The following is a 24243-nucleotide window of genomic DNA, read 5'->3' on the forward strand; positions in this document are numbered from 1 at the left end:
TTGATTCCAAAAATTTAATATATTCAGACAATTTTATCAAAATTTTTATTAAGAAAGCCAATAGCAGGAACATTAGAAAAAAAAAACACCTTTTTCATCAATGCTCTGATATCAAACCATAATGCTTTCAAGTTCTCACCTTCATGTAGGCACATTTAAATTCATGTACATCTCACACATCAGTGATAGTGTGATACCTCATCCCATTATTAATATCCTAGCTTTTTAAAATGCACTATGACAAAGTAGTTGTGGGGGTTTTACAAGCTAAAACAAGCGAGCTTGTAGGCAACCTACACTGATAACACATATGTGACAGCAGAAGGTGCATCAAAACCTGCGCTTTTCTTTCAGGAACTTCCCTTTATCATACTTTGGCCAATATTGTGCGCAATATTCACAAATCACAAACCGAAATAAGAAAAATAAACATTGTAATGCTTTCTCAAATGATATACGTATCAAAGTTAATATACTGATTTAGGGAGATGGTCCTCACGAGCGTAGTCCGGCATCCTGGAAAAAAAAACTGTTGGCTTGGTTCTGAAATGTTCTACAGCCAATCGCCACGCCTGATGAGTGACCAGCTTTCCCGATTCTAGGAATTTCCGTAGGCACACAGATATATTCATTTGAATAGCTTTCTTTGCACCACACGAGTTTGGATAATCATGGACATTAATTCCCATTAACACACTCAAAAGGGAAAAACAAAAGCCAAAAACATGTATGATGGTACGGTTGAGTCAGTTGAGACAAAAGTGCCATTCATTTACATTCGAGCGACTTGCCAGAGCATTTTCTGCTTATCCAAGTTTCTCGTTTGAAAAGCTTTGTGTGTCACTGGCTTGGACCTTTCTTCTTGTTGCTCCAGTAATTGCTGTAGGCCTCTTTAAACATGTTTTTGCAGCATAGCTTAGCTTTCAGGCGGGAGCAGATGAGGAAGGAGCCTCCCATTTTGCGGTGCAGGGAGTAGGTTTCTTCGGGTGGAGGGATGAGGCGCTGTTTCAGCATGACGGGGATGAGGTTGTGGATGCGCTCTGTGGTGCTCTGCAATCCAAAGTCAAACGGCTCTTCGGAGGCAAAAGCCTCACCCAGGATCATCACCGCATCCACATGGGCGTTCAGCATGGTCTGGATGAGGAGAAGAGGTTGTGTTAACATGACTATCGTATGTGTAGCTTAAAACTAAAATATCTGGTATATGATACCTTAGACTCATAACCAGTCAAGAACTTCATATCTATGGATCGCTTCAGCACTCCTTCCCGATCGCCTTCTGCTGCAGCCTTGATGATCTGTTTTAAGGAGGGAGATAAAATCAGCTAAAGAAATAAAACATCCATTACTTTCAATTGTATATGTCTTACCTCAATATAAACGTCAGTGAAACTCTCATCAAACCATCTTGTTGCACCAAAGTCCAGCAAAGCAACCTGTGGATTGACGAACAGCTTGATTACAAAAGCAAAAAAGTCAAAACAATATACTTTTGATTTACTGTACAAAAAAATTATATATACACACTATGGTTCAAAGGTTTGTTGTTGGTAGGAAGTTAATATAAATGTTACATTTATATGAAAAAATTTTGTATTCCTCCCAGAGGAATAGGAAGTTTGAAAGAACAGCATTTATTAGAAAAAAATATTTTGGAATATCATAAATGTCTATACTGTCAATTTTGATCAATTTAATGCATAATTGCTGAATAGAAGTATTAATTTCTTTGAAAATTTCTTACTGGCCCCAATCTTTTGATCAGTAGTGTATTTACCTACAACAGTAACAATTAAAGGTTACTAATTCCTATTTTCTACATTTTAGAATAACAGTGAAGTCATCAAATCTATAATATAACAAATGAAAGTAAGGTATTATGTAGTGACCAAACAAATGTTTAATACGTTAAAACACTACTACTTCAGCTTCTTCAAAGAACCAGGATTAAAGTAGGTTGTGTGTCTAAACCAGTAGTGTAAACAAGCAGGAAAGATCAGTGATGGTGGCGCTCTTACCCTGTGGGTTTGTGGATCATAAAAGAAATTGGACCAGTTAGGATCTGTCTGCATGTATCTGAACTCAAACAGCTCCCTCAGACACAGGCAGAGGATGTTCTCGCAGATCTGTGCGAAAATAAAAAAGTATGGTTACTACAACAGCATTGGACTGCTTTAAATCCATAGTATTTATGCTTTAATGAATATGTAGTACTTAGTTTAATGTCATAAATCAGTTCTTACTCAAGACGAAAGACTGTTTTAATGCAATGTTTACAAACCACTTAACTGAGGAGCATTTAAATAATTTAAATTGTATGTGACTGATCTTTTTTAAACAGACCATTTATTGCCTTCATGTCAGTCTGCATCATTTCCTCCATTTATGGCTTGATCAGCACAGTTTATTCATTTTTAAACTGCATTCCTTAATGTTTTTATGTTCTTTTAGGTATGGACATGACCTCGTTTACACTTTGCCCTACTAATGCAATAAAACACGCCCTCCACCAGGTGGCAATAATACTTCAGGAAGATCACTGGCTTCCATACTGGCCACGTTTGAGACCATGTGACTCAGGTATCATAGAATATAATGTAACCAAATTTGAATGTGCTTCTATAACGTGCTAAACAAATGCTATATGCAAATTACTGTAAATAACAGTAAGAGAACTGAAAGTACTAGAAAGTAATATGTATTCCAGTCCAATAAGGTAGTAACGGATTCATAATCAAATTACAAATAATGTTTTGAATGTTTGTAGATGGATAGACATTGCCCTAACCCACTCATATAGTATTCATTTGATTTGTGAAGGTCTTTAAAAGCCTTAAATTTGATTTAGATACCCTAGTAGATGTAATGGTCTGGTTTCACTTCATTTCATTCATTGCTAAACAGTTTTACCAGCAGTGGCGAATACCTCATTTTTCAATTCTTGTGAAAGTCCATCAGCCTGATCCAAGGGAAATCCAGGCACCAGTTCGGTGGTGAGGACGTGCTGGCTGCTGAGTTCGTTGATTACCTCTGGCACGTAGAAGAAGGGGTGATCCTTTAGGAGTTCCCTGCCAAAAACCACAAAGCTTCTGAGTCACTGAGCATAAGTCAGCATCCCCGAAAAAGCATGCCACCCGGCACGTGCGCCACAGACGGGACGTGATGATGAACACACACACAGTGATTCTAAAGGGATGTGGGAAAATCTGAGACTAGTCTCTGGGTGTGAGGATATCCACAATAAAGCCTAAAATGAGGGTACGTCAGCTTTAAATTACAGCTTGCCAAATAATAATGGTTACATCAGCTTTGTAATACAGTCAAGCTAGCTATTTATCTAGCTACATTTTATACATTTAATATATATATATATATATATATATATATATATATATATACATACATACATATGCTGCACATTTCAGTAATTTTCTTCCTCAATATTTTTATTTTTTTATTCTTAAAATTACTGTATGGTATATTTTCCTGGGATGCATTACTACAAAAGATAGTTTTCTTTTTCTGAGAAATTCTCCAATTTAAGTGAGGTTTATTCCCTAAAATAAGAAAAATATCTACCAATGGACTACTTCATTCAAAGGGAAAACAAGTTTCTCTCTAATAGCAGGTATTTTTCTTGTTTTAAACATAAAACACACTTAGTTTTGACAAATTTCTTCGAAAATATTATTTTTACATCTCAAATGTATACTGATTTGAGAACATTTAGACTGGAAAACAAAAAAATAGTGAATAAGAAAGTAATATGTAAACACTACTGAATGACAACTAAAATGAATGTGAATCTTTACTGAACCGAGTCAACTGAGCCCGTTGCTAAGCCTCGGCTTTATTTTTACAATTTATATTATTCTATTACATTCTATAAAACTACATTGCAAACACCACTTTAATAAGTCTTTAAACAAAGCTTCACTAACTTAAAAAAACATATTGACCAATTAGCAACTGTTTTCAGACAATCTTGTGTTCTTTTCTAATCCAAGTCTACGGAGGACTGATAAGTTGGATAGTTTCTGTTAAACTGCATTTAAAACTTTGCAAATTGATTGGAAATATAGATTCTGTGAGGTTATCAACAGTAATCACCGATCATCTAAAGGTCAACTGTCCAAATGAACCAAATGCAATCAAATCAATTGGGCTACCTGACAAAGAGTGGATATTCTAGAAGAAGTGTTTGATTATTTCCTCATCTCTTTCCGATGTAAGGCTGTGTGCGCCACGTGTTTAAACTACGTCAATACTTGCAGGAAACAAAAGTGTTACATCATTTTGAAAAGAGCTTACATGCTGAACACTGAGAGTCTCACTGGTCTACTCAAAAGTAAAAGACATCTCACCCTGAAGCCATGAACGTAACTAGATCTCTCTCTCTTGGAACATGCGATTCATTCTTCACCCTCCATATGAAGTCAGGGTCCCAGTAGAGGACATGACATAGGGTACGGGCTTGTTGTCAGTGTTTAGTATTTCCATTTATGTTTTATTTAAAATATGTCAGCACCCAAACGGTTCCTTAAAATCAAATCATTCAATCCCTGGCCTACTAGTTAGGTGGTTATTTTTAGCTCTCGGCTGAGGCCACAACGATCCAGAGGATACAAAAGTGCACAATCATTCTGAGCAGTTGTAGTGTTTATTTTCGTGTGTGTAAACCTTCCTTTCAAAGGCATTATGGTACAGGACAGGTTTAGCTTGGGTATGAGGCACATGGCAGTCTGAAATGTCCTGTAGGCAGTCTATGAGGCCACAGCCACCCGGGATTTTATAGAGAAGTAGATTAATGAATAGAATGATGTGATCTTCTGAATTAGCAGTGAGAAAATCCCCACTTACTTGAATTTCCGAGCACACTTGGCTTCCCTTATGTAATCACACTCTAGTGCCAGCTCACGTCGCATCACATCTATCAAATGCTCCGGGAACAGCCCTGCACATTCACAGACACCGTCAGACACGAGTCAGTAGGTTAGTTCATAATATATATATGATGAGCATAAGAGACTGCTTTCAAAACTCAAACTTTGAAATGGTAGTGTATACTTACTGTAAAAAAAAAAAAAAATTAAGGTTCTAAAAAGTCTCTAAAATCAACATTTTTAGGGTGACCTGCATTAGTGTCTGCTTCTTAAAATATTACATTATGCTAATTTGCATCGGGAAATAATCAGAGGTGTCTACATTTTGACACATTTGCCTTCCACATGCATCCAGTAATTTGTCGAAAATTGCAAAAATCAAGATGTATGTGTATTCAGATCACCTTCAGGAAGAGCGTTGCTCATGCTCAGGACAGTCATCAGGTTATTCACGTCACTGTTGATGCTCTGTGCGACTCCAGGGTACTGAAAGAATCAAGAGTATATTACACTGGGTTCAAAAAAACCATTATACAGTAGCAGTTCATTTAAAAAAAAAAAACCTCCAGCAAAACAGCCTTAACCTTGCTGAGCAAATTTTTGGGGGCTAGTTTATTTCAGAACATTTCAAAACTGTTTGTTTTACTAAAAAAAGTAGAGAGGAGAGATGCCAGACCTAGGTTATCTAATCATAAACATTCAAGTGGAAATCGTTTGCAAAAGCAGTCAGCGGTAATTGCTCTTTGGACTTCAAGCAGTCAGTGCTCCAAGTTAACCTATTAGAAGACTGTTAAAAAGGACGTTTTACATGTACATAATAGGAGGAAAGCTTTGTTTGTGATTTTGATGTGGAATGTGCCAACACAAACAAAACAATATACTAATGCTGCTTAAATGCTAAAGAAAACGTTCTCCTACTAATGATGTGATTAATGGAAGTATTATGTTGCATGTAACTGATAGCTAATAATTTTTACAAACTGCACTAAACTTTCACTACAACTTGTTTTTTTTTCATTTAAAAAGAATATATATTTTTCTATATATATATATATACAAAAAAAACAAATGGGTTGTGAATAAAATCACCTTTGATTGGTCAATGACTAAAGCAGCTGCAAAAAGAATGTTTTATATTATGCGGTGTCCCACTTGAAAATTAACTGTTATATCACCTTTAATGGCCTTTAAGCATTATTTATCGGCAGAAAGTTTAAAAAAGTATTTTCTGCCTGTAACCAACCTGGATTTTCATGGCGACTTCTCGACCGTCTTTCATCCTGGCCAGATGCACCTGACCAATGGAGGCAGCAGCAAAGGGTCTTTCCTCAAACAGATCTAGTTTCTCCCTCCAGTTCGGTCCCAGGTCATTGTTCAAGGCTTTCTGCACAGATTAATAAAGCAACAGATGTGCATTACAGAAAAACAAAAAACTAAATTCATATAATTTTCAGATGTAAATTAATTTAATATTTTGTAGTTTATGTAGACGGTACCATCATCTGTTTGATGGGCATGAAGTCAGCACTCTGACGCACACGTTCGAAGATCTTGGCCAGCTGTGGGTTGATGAATGCATCATCTGAAACATTAAACACGCATCCAATGTTGAAACAGTATAGTGCTATTCTTCAACAAATGCCAAATGAAAACGATGGCCCAGTTTATAGCTGGTATTAACATCCTTCCTGGGTGATCCGATTACAAGTACTCAGCAGAAAGATTGCCAATTACATTAACATCAAATGTGATTTCTGGGACAATGCATTTTAACTACCAATGCAGCAAACTGCTTGTTAACTATAAAAAGTGTAGATACACTATCATTTTGGTAAGTTTTAATGTTTTTGAAAAAAGTCTCTTATGCTCACCAATTCTGCATTTATTTGATCACCAACTGAAAATTTTAAATAAATGTTTTCTATTTTAATATGTTTTAAAATGCGATTTATTCCTGTGATGGCATGACCTGATCCTTTAAAAATCATTGAGAAACCGTGATTGTATAAACATGGTAAATATGATATATGTATAAACATGGTCCAAATCACTGTAAAGAATGGCCTCTCACGGTTTATTTTTGTGCAAAGGTTCACTGATAGGTGAGTGGCTGTTGTGTTTAGGACACATTAGTGTTTACAGAACAAACATGATGTGGTCAAATGCTTTCCTGACCTTTGAATGGGCTTTGAACGACTGGATCACTTTGCATTTCATGCTGCCCACTTATGATTGGATCACTCAAACATCAGATGATGTTAATTCCAGGTATAACAAGGGCCTTTAGTTTCTGCTTTATTTAAAATTGTTATACAAAGAGTGTTTGCAAATGCCTAACAATACAAAATAGTCTTGCATTTCATCTTGCTTATTCTTTAATAAATCTGTTGTCATATTGCATGCTTACTAAGCTGCAGTGCACAGTCAATCCAAAGATGTAAACAGGATTTTTGAGATGGTTTCAGGAGAACCAACTGTGTGACAGATGTACACCACTGTAAACAAGTCTTAAGGAGCCAGTGAGAGAGAGAGATTAAAGAAAGGGAGAGATGAGTGAGAGAGAGAGAGAGAAAGAGTGAGCGCTTAACAACAACTTGCTTGATCCAAACCCAGTCAAATGCAGAACTGCTAGAGAGCTGAAGGCTTCTAGAGTTGAAGATTTTCAATTTGACTGCCTCTATGTACATCATAAGTGACAGTGATTTTTATCCTGTTTTACTACTTTGATCTAGATTAGTCAGATGACCTCACACGCGGTCAGTCACTGAGGAATGTGGGCTAATAAAACCCTATTCAGATGGGACTAGTTTTCCTGAAGGAGGTTAGAGAAATCAAGTGTCAATAAATCATATGTTTCATAACCAACATGAACAACCCTTCAGTTTGTACATGTATTGATGGGTAACTGTGTGTGCTGGCCTTTTAAAACTTCCTGAGGTGTAGCATAAAGGTCACGTTTCTGGCATAGCTTTGGGCTTATTCTGAGCCTTTCCGATGCCAGCGCTGTCCTTCACTGCCAGTTGTAGGGATCTGCAGCTTACAAAATACTACCCATCTTGATGAGAAAGATGCGGTGCATGAGTCCAGTGCATGAGCAGCAGCCGAGGTTTGGAAATGTCATGCAGGGAGGCCGTGCTACATTAGTCTCTGCCCTGCATTCTTTATTGGGTGACACAGATGCATTTGTTCTCTTTCCAATACACACTAATATACACAGAGCGGGGGAGAATGGCCTCACATGCCTACCAGAAATAATCAACATATTTGCACAGAGAAGAGAGCCACTTTTGTCACAGAAGAAGTCGGACAATATTTGAGGTGTTATTCAATGCAGACAGAAGGATTCAAGGATATGAGGCAACGATTTTTCAGGAGTTATGAACTAGAAAGTAAATGGTCTCGGTTATCTACGTTATTTCCAGTACAGTTCGACTGGTTAGAAGATGTGACCCTTTAGATAAAAAGATCTTTAGGATCACGAGAACAAACTAATTCAAGTGTGTCCAGACTGGTAGTGTTTGAGGACCCTAAACAGTCAGCAAGCAGAAAAGTTAGTATCCATGTTCCACCACTGAGTGGAAAATAACGCAGGAAGGACACATGAGGTTATTTTATCTTTAGACATTTGCATATCAGCGAGGAAATAAACCGCATCTCCAATTTCTCTGCACCTTTCTGGAAGAGGATTCCAGTCACTTGTATCATCAGGCTGTAAACCCGAAACAGGCCTAGATCACGTAGCAGTCTAACTTGAGAGTGGCCATGACTTACAACCATCCCAACACTGGAAGCAGTCGTGGGTTATGAATCTTGTCAGTCATGGAGGATGCCTCAATGGGCCTAATAAATCCTTGAGGAGTGACCTGGTCTAACATGGTGACTTGTTATATACACAGTACATACAGAATTCTCTTACCCTGTATACTGAGCATTTGGCCGAGCTTGAGGGCCGCGCCACGCACTTTACACAAAGTCCTGACGATACGCTCCGCATTGGCCTCTGAAAGGAAGGGGCTGTTGTCCAAAACTGCCTTCTTTTCACCTATGTGAAATTACAAGCATCGGTAAACATTTTGGACTGAAAATACAACTTAAAGGAATAGTTCACTCAAAAATGTAAATTTTCTGACTTTGAAACTGTCATTAAAATTTTTTTACTTTAAATTCACCAACATATTTGTATTTTAACTTATAAGTGGTGCTTGATCTGTGCATATTTCTCTCCTAATTTAGACAAGACTAAGTTTTTATTGGAGAAAACAATATTATGGATAGAAGGCTCCTATTTTTAGCCCAAAGCAATGGTTTGAATTGAAAAACATCTTGAAGAATTTGTGTATTATAAACATGCAGGATTGGATTCATGTGGGTTACTTGTGGATTATTTTGATGTTTTTTTTCAGCTGTTTGGACTTTCATTCTGACGGCACCCATTCACTGCAGATTCATTGGTGTACAAGTGTTGTACTGCTAAATTTCTCAAAATCTGCTCAGATGAAGAAACAAACCCATCTACATGTTGGATGACCTGAGAGTGAGTATAATTTCAGCAAATGTATATTTTTGGATAAATTATTCCTTTAAAAAACAAAAATATTCAGCACAGTAATGCCTAATGGGACAAATGGACCCATGTATTTTTTTATACAGATGCCCAAAAATCTCAGAAAACCACTGTATTTGCTGTATTTGAAACTAAAAAGAGAATCTGTGTTGCGGAGAACCATTTGTCCATGCAAACATAACCCCACAAACTGCTGGATCGGGGTCTTCATTATCTCTGTGAGGACATAAGTGCTATTCCTGGATGTGATGATGAGGTCAAAGGTAATCATTATCCTGCACGTTGGGTGTCTACATAGATAAGATCTAGTTACATGCAGCTGTCCTCAGAACACATGTACACTCTCAGTTCAGATATGCAGTCAGACTGAAATAATGCAACTCTGTAGCTAGCTAAGCCACGAAATATCAGCAAATGACCAGTTTAACAGGAATCTATCTAGTATTCTCTTAATGTGATGAACAGAGCTTCGAGCTTTTGGTTGCAAGCAAGTAATTATTTTGACATTTTTCAGTGACACTTCAAATAATTGAAAAGTTTTTAACCCAATATTCAAGTAAAAAAAAACATAACATACACAAAGTAAGATGTATTTGCATTTAAAGACAACCCTAAATACTTAAAAAAAAATACCCTAAAAAATTGGGTACACCAAATAAAATAAAATTAAATCATACTGAATTAGTTTGCATTCAGAATTCTAAATTAAACTCATCTCTGAAAAGTAAAATAAAAGAACAAAATAGAACGTGTGTGTGTGTTTATAATCTTTAATTAAAACTGAATGACTGTCTAAACCTTCACAACAAAGGCATGCAGCAAACGCTGATTCACGATGCCTTTAAACATGCTAAAACAACAGTGGCAATGTATATGTCTGACTAAAGCTCTGTCTGTGCCATAAGGAGATTTGAAGTTGAGCTGAGAGATCCTGGATGATGGGAGAGGTGCACATATTTGTGAATGAGGTTAAACAATTCAAGAATGAAGGACAAACTTTTAAGAAGAGTACATTTCCATACCAATAACACAAATGCATATAAATATTTTAATGGCTCATCTCGACATAAAAACAGCCTCTCAGCCTTGACAGGAGCCTAATTTAAGTGCACTTTAGATCAGGAAACTCTGTAAATATTACGGTGTGTATGTATATTATTATAAATAGTCCAATCCAACACAGACAGTCAAAAGAGCAATGGTGCTCTCCTGTCTAAGAGTAAATAATAACTAGATTTCCAGTACTGCATGTACTGAAAGAAAAGATGAAAAAAAGGAAAGATCTTTTCACTGCTATAAATGATCGGTTAAGATCAGGGTTGCCGTGGGTTCTTTTTAGGTAGTGCACGTGTTTATGTGTGGGTGACTTGAACATAAATACCCACAATCTCCTTCCAATTCTTTCCTGTTTCCTCACTCACTATCTCTGTGTTAATGAAATGTTTTAAAGTCCAAAAAACAAACAAACAAACATCTTTTTTTATCACTTGTAATCACACTATGCCAGACATCTCAACAGTCAATAAAATGTTCTAATGAACTTATGTTCATTAGAACGCAAAAGTGACATTTCATTCACTGCACAAGCTTCACTCAGCAGTGCATAAACTTACTTGATGGCAACCTGCCAGAATAAAATAATGCCTATTTTAGGTTTGAAAATGATGGAAATTCATATAATAAAAAATACTATAAAATAACTGTATAGTTGTTTTATATTAAAATATAGTATTATCACACATTAGTATTTAGTTTATTAATTCATTTAAAATAAATAAAATGCAAAAACATTACTATTATTTACTTATTTTGTATAATTAGTCAGTTATTTAATGGGTCACACTATGTGCAATGTGAGCACCAAACCAAATCTCCAGGTGCTCTCATGAGAACCAGACCAAAAAAAAAAAAAAAAGCAAAAAAAGAAACTTATGTGCACACCTGACTTATAACAACAATAACATTGGACTGATCCAAAGTGTAACCAGTTCAATTCTAGTGGATAATGCAAATGCCTTACCATTCTTCTCCTCTGATCTCAGGGTTTTCTTGGCCACTTCTGCCAAAGCTCCAATACCCAAACCCAAAGCAAGACCTGCAAGAGATTAAAAAAAAAGTTAAATAAATACTAAAACAGTCATTATCTCACACCTCAAATCAGCACTTCCATCGTATAAACAAAACTTTAAAAAAGAGCTGTATCTGTTAGACTGATTTGTGAAAAATACACACTACAACACTGGAGCTGTATAATGTCAACTTGACAAAAGGAAACACCAAAATAGCATTTCCAAACCACTGTGTCAGCACATTTGCGGTGGCAGAGCCGAGAACCAATAACAAGCTTTGGTGCAATCTTTAGTAGTTATGTAATTTTGTGATTAAGCAACATCATTTGGGAAGGGCTTCAAGTCTGTTGTAAATCAAGCTGTGAAACTAAACCTCAGTGTAAACCTGCAAAAAAAATGGAGCTTGACATGCCAGTATTAACACACCTTACAGAAACACGTGTAGTTTTGACGCTGACTCTTATCCTGTTGAAGTTTTTCATTAAGACTGCTGGGAAAGTTCTAGGTCAGTTGTAGTTGATAATTAAACAGGTTCCTGTTTTTATTTCTCTTTATGGCTGCAGGAGTTTAAGCACTCCAGGAAAACACAAGGGCCATACCAGGGTGCCCAACAACTGCAACATCTGATTCTGAAGCACTGTACTGCATTTTATCTTTTTAAAGATAACATTTGTGTTTCACTGTACATAAATGGACTAATCCACATATTTGCACAATCCAGGAAGTAAAAGTTCAAATCAAAAATAAGTATAGGACAAAAAAAGTTTGGAGTCAGTGAGATTTCGTTTGAAAGATTAAATTAATAGTTTTATTCAGAAATATTGCCTTAAATTGGTTACAGTAAAGGCATTTATAAATATCATAAAATATTTCCATTTCAAATAAATGGTGTTATTCAGAAATGTCTATTAAAAGAATCTCAGTTTACACAAAAATATTAAGCAGCACAACTGTTTTCAACGTAAATATGAAGACATGTTTCATCAAATCAGCATATTAGAATTATTTCTGAAGGATCATGTGACACTGAAGACTGGAGTAATGATGCTGAAAATTTTGCATTCCAATCACAGGAATAAATAAAACATTTTCAATATATTAAAACGGTTATTTTTAATTGCAATAATACTTCACAATATTGCTGTTTATAGTTTTAGTTAACAAATCTTACCTACCCCAAACTTTTGAACTACTATTAACTACATATACTATTATAGCTATTTATTTCAAATTCAGAAACATCACCGTAATATTTGCACATATTGTCAAAGCAGGGCTCTATTATTGCATGCTGGCACAGGGTGCTTTAGATGGCTTTCCGATTGCTCGATAGCATGACCAAGGACACTATGGGCCCAAGCCTCATATTACAAAAACAGAGGGGTATGCTTCTGAACATAAACACAAGGTAAACAAAATGAACATGCTGCCTAAAAACAGTTGTTTGAGCACTGATTTAAGGGCTGCCTACAGTCACTAAAATTGAAAAGAAAAATGAAACCACATGAAAGCATGCCAAAGTGATGGATACTATTCTCAGACGCAATTGATTACTATATTTAACTATCCAATGAGAGCCAGAGGAATGGAGCCAGAGAACGGTTGAACTGGATAGCTCATGTCCAGGAATGAGGTCAAGGTCAGGACAAAGATCAGATACATCTATAAACCACTTTAAAATGTAACAACTACGTACAAATCACAATATTCAAACACAAATAATGTTTCCTCTAAATTGTCTACTGTTAGTACAAGTCAAAATACTACTATTATTATTTATTTTCACCAAATATTCAATTATTATTTACAACTATTCAATTAATAATTAACTATTATACTTTAAATTCTATAATTGATAGTTTGATCTGATGACAAGGATTCCAACACATCACCCAGCATGCATAGTGCACACACACCAATAGCAGATGAGAGCAGATATATGTTTAACGTCCCAATATAGTGTACGTCAGTGGGAAACTAGCGTGCAGCAAACCTATGACAGAGAGCTACTGTGACCACCAGGGTTTCATTTTCCCATGTGACAGCACTTTTGACTCCAAACCCTGGGCTAGATCCATCCATTCGTTGCCTGTAACTGTATTCAGCACTAGTCCTCTGAGAATTCACTGATTGACTGTCTTTTGAAGAACAAAAGCGGGTAAAGTTACACACCAGAATGGGACGGTCTATCTTAGGGGAAACAGGTGTTGCACATTCCCAGACCGGTTAAGCTTTGTCCCATAATCCAAAGCAGGGGCAGCCACGGTCTACGATATCGCTGGTCAAAATGTAGATTAACCTTGAGCCCTCAATCTGGTTCTGACATGCTGTTTGAGGAGAGAGACAGAACTCTCTTGAACAGGCCTTAGATCAGAGCATGAATAACAAAACCAGAAAGAACAGCAGCCTGGAAAGCCAAATATACCAATCCAGAAAAAATGTCTTTCAGAATTAGACAACACATACTAAGTCTATTAGATATATTTGATGGCAACACAGGCTGTGCAAAATCTTGCTTGTTGGTTTGAATGCACCATGCAAAAGCAAAGGTTTTCAATTACCAATTGCATTGTAGAAATGCCCTAATTAGTGTAATCCATGCTTAATTTATTCCTCCAGTGAGAGAGCCCAGTAACAGGAGAGTTAATAAGTGTAAAATATTCAACTAGCCATGTGAACTTAAGTCTGCTCACATGAGGGTCAGTAAGATTTTTAAGATTTAAATTAATAAATTCACCCAAAAATTAAAACCATCATCATTTACTCACGCACTAATCTTTCCAAAACTGTTTGAGTTTCTTTCTTCTGCTGAACTCAAAATAATGTTTGTAATCAAACAGCTGGCGGTAGCCACTGACTTCCATAGTATAGAAAAAAAACAAAAAAACAATCGTGTCAAGTCTACCTTGTCAATGTCTACCGTTGTCAGGTTACCAACATTCTTCACAAAAAAATCAATAAATAAAAAATAAAAAAATAAATTTTTTTTAATAATAATAATTTTTTATTCCACACCCGCCCCTCAAACTCAGAATATGCTCCGGTTGTATTGTAAACAATGACGTCCCCTACATTCCTTATCAATTTGAGCCTGATTGAGATGCAGAGAATATTAATGAAGAGGATTTCGCAGAACCTACAACCATATGCACGTCGATGTATAACGCTTCTCATTGCTTTGTGAAAATAAGTGTATAAAAGGAACAGTTTATTGGAGCTGATCTGACGATCTGAATGAGAGAGAGAGAGAGAGAGAGAGAGAGAGAGAGAGAGAGAGAGATAGATAGAGTTGTTGTGATTAACAGGACTGAGAACCGCTGCTTTAGAACATTGGTTTTGAAACTTGTGACTCAATTAGAATCATTAAAAGACAGAATTGCGATTCATATATGAACATATTTTTACATGCACTTCTGTTTGCATTGAACTTTGAGTGCTGCAACTTTGCAGATATTGTTTATGCTCAAACAGTAACATTACAAACCAACTAACCTTAAAAAAAGTGAAATCACAATCAACCTTCCCTTTAAAACAATTTGAAGGTGAGTAAATGATGACAGTTTTCATTTTTGGGTGAACTTCTTGGGTTAAAATTATCGTACCAGTCCTAATTTGTTGAACAGTACTGCATGTACATATACATAAATATATAATAATTTGAGTAACCTTACCTCCAAAATTCGCTAGTCTCCCAAGCCTTGTGACCGGTACCTTCCGCTCTCTTGCTCTTTCACTAAGCTACATAAAGAACAGACATACTATAGACAGTTGTGGAGAACAAGACGCATTAACAGTACTTCACTTTATGTTATTACAATTACAAAATTACAATTTCCTAAAAGTAGTATTTTCTTAACTCAAAATTATTTCAAATTCCATGATTTGTTTGATCCGTCTAAGACTACAATAAAACAAATGTGGTGGTTATATATATGTGTTAGCATACTCCTAATACAAACATTTACTGATACACAGTAATTTCTTAGTTTTTATTTTTTGCAGCAAACCGCACTCTTCAAAACATTTCATGGGGTCTTCAATATACTGCAATCAACTACTAACTTTAGGGTTAACAAGTAGGTTGCATTGCCACTAATATTATCCTCTGTAATGCATGACATATATAGGTAGAACAACTGTCTATTTACTCATGGGTGATGAATGATTGGAAAAGGTCACCTGTACCATTTGTTTGTGTGGTTTGGAGCCGTTTTGCTTTGCCTCCCTGGCTTTTTCAATGTCCTCAGCTGTGATGCCTCCCACAGAAGAGTGATCCTGGTGATAGGATCGTGTTTGTCCGGTGAACTGGCTTGTAGGGTCCTTGTAACCTTCGAACAGCTTTGACTTTCCTGAGGCCTGGCTGTATGTGTGCGTAGCACCTGTGTTAGCGTCCCTGAAAACTGAATCACTGTTCAAACCTCCATGTGCTTTCTTTTCAAAGTCCTCCTCTGAAGCTGTGAAATCATACTTGGAGTCCACGTCTGTGTTGAAATCAGATACACTCTGCTGGCCCCCTGTGAACTCCTATATAAAATAAAATAGATTAACATCTTTTAGTTATTTCATGTGCTTCCCCACAGCTGAAATAAACAAATGCTGTAATTAATGCTATATTGTAAATAGAGGCATGGCTAAAGGGTGCTATTAGACATGGGCCAAGTTGCATAAACTGCTTAGACTAGTCTTAAAAAGTTAGCCATCTAATTGGTTTTCTTCTAGACTGGTCATAACTGTTTGAGAGTCAGTTACAAAATTTTAATGAGAAATGTGAGACTGATTATCTCTTGGCGTACTGCTAGTTAGTCAAACTAGTTTCAAAAGGTCTTGCATTTAAGGACGGAAAGACAAGATTCCTGATGTGGCTTCATGTGACGATTAAGGCTATGAGTTCATTTCATAAATAGGAGTGCTTCACGTTTCGATGTCAAATTGCCGCATGGGGTGTTTTTATATAAATGTTTCTCTAAGGGGAACCAACTGTCCTCATAAAAGCTTTGATAGCATTTTCATTTGTGACCCTGGACCACAAAACCAGTCTTAAAGGGGTCATATGATAAGTTTTCCTTTCTCTTTAGAGTGTTACAAGCTGTTCGTGAACAGATAAGATACATAAAGTTGCAAAGACTAAAGTTTCAAACCCAACTAGATATTCTTTATAAAAAGTCCACGCCCTCCTAAGACGCCTCATTTAAACATGGGTCCAAGTCTACGTCACTGTGTGGGAAGATCTGAATAACACCACCCAAATGTTCACGCAACGAAAGAAGGCATAACTTTGATTCTCGCTGTAGTATTGTTGCTGCAGCCACCATGTCATGGAGACGCTGTGTTTTGTTGCAAAAGCGAAAATACTTTGTTTGGCCTTCCAAAAGAGGACACAACTAGAAATCAGTGGTTAAGTTGTATTTACAACATTGTTCCAGAATAGTACAACCCAAATATTCAGATGTGTACAGCGCATTTTATGGAGGACAAGGACTGTTTCCTGGTAGAGTACCCTACAATGCCGGTGTTCTGACAAATAATTCTGACGCACAGCCTGTAAGTAAGTTTTCATATTTAAAAGGACTTGTTCGTCATTTCTCTGATCACAAATGCAGACATGGTTATGTTTACGCGGCGCGATACGCAATGAAATGTCATTATAATCCGTAATTATGTCCCCACTGGATGCAATAATGCCTTATTTATTTATAATGGGCTTTATTGTTTTCATCTCATAGGGCCGGGACACGGCATGACAGTATGGTGAGGGGCGTAACATTTCCATCACATGCTTGAGGCATTCAGCCAATCACAACACACTGGATAGCTGGCCAATCAGAGCACACCTCGCTTTACAGAATGATCAGATATTTCTGAAATCGATGCGTTTCAGAAAGGTGGAGCATAGAGGAGAAACATGTATGTGAAAAAGAAGTGTTTTTTTTTTTTTTTTACCTTAAACCGCATAAACCTTTCATTACACCAAATACAAAAAATAATGTTATTTTTTAGCAACGTCATATCAACCCTTTAAATCACTTGAGTATATTTTAAGCAATAGACAAAAAAAAAAACTTGTATTGGGTCAAAATTATCGATTTCTATTTTCTATTTCTACTTTAAAAGCCCCACTTAGACTATGTTTACACTAGCGCGTTTTAGTTTTAAAACGCATAACTTTTGCTATGGTTACGCCTGTCGTTTACACTACTCCGGCGTTTTTGACCCTTGAAAACAGAGACTTGCACACTGCAGACACCATTTTAGTTTAAAAACTCTGGGGTTGCGTTTCAGTGTAAACGGAGACTTTTGAAAATAACGGCGTGGCTGCCAACAACCAACAATCGCTCTGCATTTCCTTGACGACCGTGTAAACAATAACATCATGCTAATTGTTGTACATGCATTAAGGATCATGTGACATGCATTTTAAGTTGTGTAGTTTGCGGAGTGTAGACAAGGACCACTTTGCAAATCATGTCACTTTACAGTTTAATGTGTCAACATATTCATTGTCCTACCATGCCTAAATAGTGAAAGAAGATTCCTTCCTTGATGTTTGTTGATATTTGTGTTTTGAAAAGGTTTTTGAATGGCATTTTGACTCCTATCCTAATATATATACATACACATATATATGTATATATATATATATATATGTATATATATATATATATATATATATATATTAGGAGGTTACCAGGGATTTTACAACACAATGTAATACATTTCATAAGCAATCAGTTATGCATTTATGATGTCTGATAAAGAAGTCTCAAAACACTTTGAAATGCACATTCAGTTCCAGAGGTTTTGATAACACAAATAGTTTGGCAGCACACACCGTGCTCCTATGCTATGATGGCAGTACTCTAATCTCCAGGTAGTTGTAAATTTAATTTGCATAATTGTATTGGAGTTATTATATCTTAGGTGTGTTGTGGAGAAAAACAACACAGGTGTAACCCAATATCTTTATGTGCACACTTAATTAGACATAACCATACTGGTGATTAATTGGGGAATAACAGACACATGTAACCATAAAACACTAAAGCAATGAGTCATGAAAGGCCTTGGTAAAAAATAAATAAAACAACTTTTGGTGGATTATTGCTACTATTATTTTTTTTGTAAGAGCAACAAAATAAAGACTACCAATGATCAATACATAATACAATATTTATCATTAATAGCACAGCAAATCAATTTAATTAATTTTGTTAAGGTTATTTTTTTTTGAGAATTTTTTTATGCTCACCAAGGCTGCATGTATTTTCTTAAAAGTTAAAACTGTAATATTGTTAAATGATACAACAATAAAAAAAATATGTTCTATTTTAATTTTTTTTAATGTAATTTAATCCTGTGAATTTTCAGCATCATTACTCCAGTCTTCGGTGTCATAATCCTTCAGAATTCATTCTAATATGCTGATTTAATGCTCAAGAAAAATTTCTTCTTGTTATCAATGATGAAAACAGTTGTGCTGCTTAATATTTTTGGGAAAACTGTGATACATGTTTTATAAATAAAGTTAAAAAGAATGGCATTTGAATTTTTTGTAACATTAAACATGTATTAAGGCATTAATGCATCTTTGCTAAATATTTGAAATAATCTATTTAATGCACCTAATTTATATTACTATAATTATTATAGTTATTCAACCGAAAAAAATGTGTGATAACACTGGATGGTTTACATTAATGGTTTGTAGCAACCTGTCTCATTACATTTATGCATTTAGCAGACGTTTTTATCCAAAGCGACTTACAGTGCATTCAGGCTATCAATTTGTACCTATCATTACTGTAGAATTTAACTAACAACGGCGTCAAACATTTCTCATCCAATCTAAATTTATAGCCAGAACGATCCATTTTATAATGGAAACTAATACCATTTACAGAGGTACCCACCTGGATCTTCTGCATGGCCACACTCATGCCCTGTTCAGCTGTCATTTGCATGCTCTGGCTTACAGCTCGGAACCCACTGCTACGCAGAGAGCCTGCCTGGGTCTCAATCACAGCCTGGCTGAGCTTGGCTAGGCCTCTCATCAGCAACAACATGTCGCCTGCCATGATGGTTCCTCCTTACACCTACTGTACAGGAGAAAAGGAAGTGATTCAATAGCCTTAACCTCAACCGCAAAGACAACAATGATGGTGGATAACAGTCACACTAATTGTATGCAGTTCTCAAAAAAAAAAAAAAAAAGTATAACATTTACTGTTACTATGGTACAATCAGCTGGTTGTACCATAGTACTTTGATATATACCATTGTACTGAATAATGACTATAATGAAATACAGTACTATGATATTTACATGGTACTATGAAGTATTTAAAAGAATATTATGGTACCACCATAGTACATGTATAACTGTGTTTCATGCAACACAAATTAATAAATATATATATATATATATATATATATATATATATATATATATATATATATATAGAGAGAGAGAGAGAGAGAGAGAGAGAGAGAGAGTGTGAGTGTGGAGTGCTAGTAAACACATTAATAATACATGTATAATAATGCATTGTACATGGTTGTATATTTAATAGTGATGACTCATGTTATCTGTTTAAATCAACATCAGAGTGTCATCGGCCATCAACAAAACAGCTGTTATCACAGTTCTTGGCAGCTCTATCAAAGGTTAAACGTTTTCACAATGACACAAGTGTCAAAGCCTTTAGTCCATGACTAACTGTCTTAAAAAGTGGCTGCAGACACTGAGTCAACCACAATAAGCATATGAGGAGCTAACTTGCGATTCAGTCTAATCTAGGGTGTGCGATTTATATTGTCTTTGATAATATCATAATTGTTGTTTAAACGAATGTGATTTGACATTGAGTATATCGCAAAACCCAAACAAAATCATACCCAGAAAGAACACACAGAGTGCAGGTTTTTTTTTTTTTTTAAAGAATCTGTAAGATTGCAAAAGTTGTATTGATTTTATAACAATCCAATAAACAAGAGGTTAATATTAATTGACTTACATTTTAGACACAAGTTTGTTTTTTTAATCAATGAAAATAGTTTCAAACAAAGCCACTGCAAAACAGTTATGCTTCTCTGAGCAACACACAGTGGTGTTTCATTACTGAATCAATCAGCAGTTTGAACAAATCGGTTGAATGAATGATTCAATGACTTACTCATGCAGTGATTATTTTTGTTGTTTGTTATTAATGCATGTGTAACTGCAGTTTGACTGCATTAAATGTCCTGCTTTAAACAGTCTGTGTAAATGCATCTAATTGCCAGCTTCAGTTAATTTCTGTATCATTTCTGTTCTTTTTTCCATTTCATTCTCCTGCAAACTAACCACCACACAGAATATGAAGAATATCAAATGTTTTGGGAGTCAGCTGTCCCCGGCAGTCCTAAACCTGCCAAAACACGAGCCCAATAACATGCTCAGCAAAATATGGTCTAATTATCGTTATCTACAAAATTCCAGAAAATATTGAGATATATATTTTTGTCATTATTGCACACCCCACACCACTCTAAAACTTCATGATGAAAGGTTTATTATTCTGTATTCTGCCAGCTCACCACTATAAAACGCTCTTTACTTACACAGCAAGGTGAAAAATGCAAGTGATTTTGCACCAATAAACTCTGAGGCTTTGGAGTGCAGACACAAACAAGCTTAACCGAGGGGAGGGGATGAACGAGAGCTTGACTCTCCTGTAAATAAAGGGCTTTAAACCTGGCCTCTTTCCCGAGGTAAAGGTTTGCCTACAAGGGAAAAGCTCTCAAAAAGCAAATGTCCTTGAGCAACTTGGCAGGATACAAACACACCTCATGTGTGAAAACAGGTCAAAATTCAATGTTCCGTAACATTGTAGTCACATACTTAATTCTGCAACATGATCATTCCTCAGTAGCCGACAGGAAGATATGACACTAGAAAACAAGGAAGTATTCTGTTTTCATTTTAAAAGCAGTCTGGCTCTGGAGCATTTAGTACTTTTACAACTGAAAGAGGTTGCACATGCCTGGACATATCTGCATATTTGCAACCGAGACATTTAGCATGTCAAACTGACAATGCTTACTGCAAACACTAAATGCTCTGTTGGTTAACAAAGGAGCACATTGCCTAATCTTCAGAGACCCACTGTGACACAACTGCAACATGTTTAAGGCAACTGAATATACAGACTTACATTCAATATGGGTCAAACTACAACACCATTCAAAAGTTTGGCAATTGTAAACTTTGTAAACTTTCAAACCTTCATTCAGCTTCTAAAAAGATAAAGATATTTTTGATAAAATCGGAGAGCTTTTTGACCCTGTATATACAGCATCGCAACTGACACGTTCACGGCCCAGAAAGGTAGTAAGGACATTGCTAAAATAGTCCATGTGACATTAAAATTTCAACATTAATTGTATGAAGCTACAAGAATACTTTTTGTGTGCGCAAAAATAACTTAATCGACAATTAAAATCAATGTTAATGTTAGAATGTTAAAAAAAATGTTATAAAGTATTTTCAGCTTAGCCTAATGAATTTTGCAATTCAGCCTTTTAACCTACTGGAAAGGCTCACAGAGGTCAATTCTCCAGTTCTACAGGCTTCTATGGTATGTGTATTTTCAGGAAAACTCCAAGGGGCTGGTCAGTGAGATGTATGAATATTGAACACATTAAATTCAAAACTTTTGCAAAGAATTGATTACATCTGTGCTGCTTGAAATCAATGAAAATATCTGTGTACGATATTAATGACTATGCATAAAGTTCTACAAAGAAAGTGTCAGATAATCTTAGGCCATCTCATATCTTTCAACTATCAACACCCTCTCATTTCCTTCACCGCTAAAACAATGGCTGCTCCTCCCCCAAACAGGACAGGCCTCTTAATACTTCACACAACGGGGTGTCAAGACAGATAACCATAAAAAAATATATATACTAAAACACTTAAGCATATTATAAAAAGCATTTATATACATTAAATTAAAATAATTGTAAATGCCATTTTAACTACATTTAATGAAATTGAATAAGGCACTGATTTAAATACCTAAGCAAATTATTAAAATTCTTTATGATTTAATTGTCATCTGTCTGGCTGTTGCAATAATTGCATTTGCAGTGAAGGAATAATACAAAAAGAAAAAAAGCTACATTAATTTGTGTCATTTAAGTTAAATTCTAGGCCGGTGCTGACGTTTAGTATCCAAGCAGCTCTGCAAAAAAAAAAAAAAAAAAGAGAGTATAAACAAAGATTTGGCTTAAGGCTTATGGGTTTTAAAAAGAGGTGATCTCTACAACAGCTGCCTTTATTTCATTTAGTTAACACATTAACACATCTCTGAGCTTGCTTTGCATAAACTGCACAGAATGGTCTGCAAAAAATTATTTATTTTAGTCAGTATCGTGGTTTTAATTTCTTTAAAAATACCTAAACATCCTTAAAATTAGAAAATTGTACTGAAGAAGCAAATTTATGTGAGACTTTTTTAACCTGTCAGGAAATATAATTTCCTGTATATATTTTATAGAATTTTAGATTTTGACCGTTTTTTTTTTTTTTTTTTTTTTGGAGAGCATTTTTCTTTTGAAAATAACGCTTATTCTTCAATTAGTTTGCAAATAGGGTAAGAAAAATCAACTTAATTCCAGATATATTATCTTGCCTCTCAGCCTCTTTTCTGGTAAAAAAAAAAACTTTTGCATGTCTTATCTCAACTTGTTTGTACCAATTCTTAATGTTTTGAAAGAATTTCAGCACAAACTATCACCTGCAAGCCTAGAGCATTTAAAGAGGAAGGGAAAATGTGTATTGCAAACAGATCTTGTGCTTTGACAAGAGTTTTGCATTCCAGGGAACAGCGTAATGAATATTTTACACTATATTACTGCATAGTTGTTTGGTTAAAGGAATTTAAAAAGGCCAATATATAAATGCTCCCATGACCACGTGGACACATTGTCAAAACACATGCACAATGCACTTCTAACCTCACCAATTCATATGTACAGAAATATTATATACATATAAAATATTATTCGAATTCAGATCAACTCGTGATAGGAAGCATGCAACAAACGACACGTGAGTTTTACCCTGCCCCTCCAGAGGTCTGTGCAGGCCACTGTTCGAAAATACACGTTACTTAAAAACAACCTTTTTCATTCCAGATTATCAATCAATTATTAATATACCTTAATGTAAGTTTATTCATTCTAAAAAAACAAATCTATTGGTACTTACCCCCAGAATAAGCAAATATGTGGCTGTGCTCACTGTCCAGCTCTCTTTGTGCGCTGGATCTGCGTCCATGAGACGAGAGCTGTTTACTCTTCTCAAGCGTTCTTGACAGAGCTGTTTGGCCCCTCCTCCAGTCGGCTGCTATTGGTTACTCAGTGGATGCGTGGCCATATGGAGGTGGTGCTTAGAAACTTTATCTGCGATTTTATTGGTTCTTTTCTTTTTCACTCAACGAGACTGCTGACGAAGGCCAAACATTTTAAACAAAACAATCAGAACAAATGCAATTTTAACCGTTTTATTATGCGATAGTAAACTAGCGCTTCAATAAACATGTTTTTCAAAATTAATTGTAATAATACAAATAATAACACAAAAGTAATTAATTTGGTCTGTCTGTTGCGATCACTATTTCGAGTGTTTATTAGCCTATTAGTTATTAATGAGCAGTTGCGTCACGAGAATTAAACCGATTCCTAT

The 24243-nt window shown here is 35.7% G+C and overlaps 1 protein-coding gene across 2 annotated transcripts; it reads right to left on the reverse strand.

The window, feature by feature from the left end:
• LOC132092239 (atypical kinase COQ8A, mitochondrial-like) lies at positions 1-23886 on the reverse strand. 2 transcript variants are annotated; one of them, XM_059498401.1, is made up of 15 exons: positions 23767-23886; positions 19424-19609; positions 15702-16040; positions 15188-15254; positions 11468-11542; positions 8800-8925; positions 6380-6465; positions 6127-6267; positions 5288-5369; positions 4861-4954; positions 2927-3068; positions 2019-2126; positions 1371-1436; positions 1212-1298; positions 1-1134 (listed from the first exon to the last, which is right to left on the reverse strand). In XM_059498401.1, the coding sequence occupies exons 2-15, from the start codon at positions 19586-19588 to the stop codon at positions 841-843; spliced, it is 1872 nt and encodes a 623-aa protein (XP_059354384.1). In that variant the 5' UTR covers positions 19589-19609; positions 23767-23886; the 3' UTR covers positions 1-840. The 2 variants fall into 2 exon arrangements, with proteins under 2 accessions (XP_059354384.1, XP_059354383.1); XM_059498400.1 differs by having other exon boundaries at positions 19424-19606; positions 23767-23874.
• Between the last annotated feature and the right edge of the window lie 357 nt (positions 23887-24243).

This window comes from Carassius carassius, chromosome 18 (assembly GCF_963082965.1).
Source record: "Carassius carassius chromosome 18, fCarCar2.1, whole genome shotgun sequence".
NCBI lineage: Eukaryota > Metazoa > Chordata > Actinopteri > Cypriniformes > Cyprinidae > Carassius > Carassius carassius.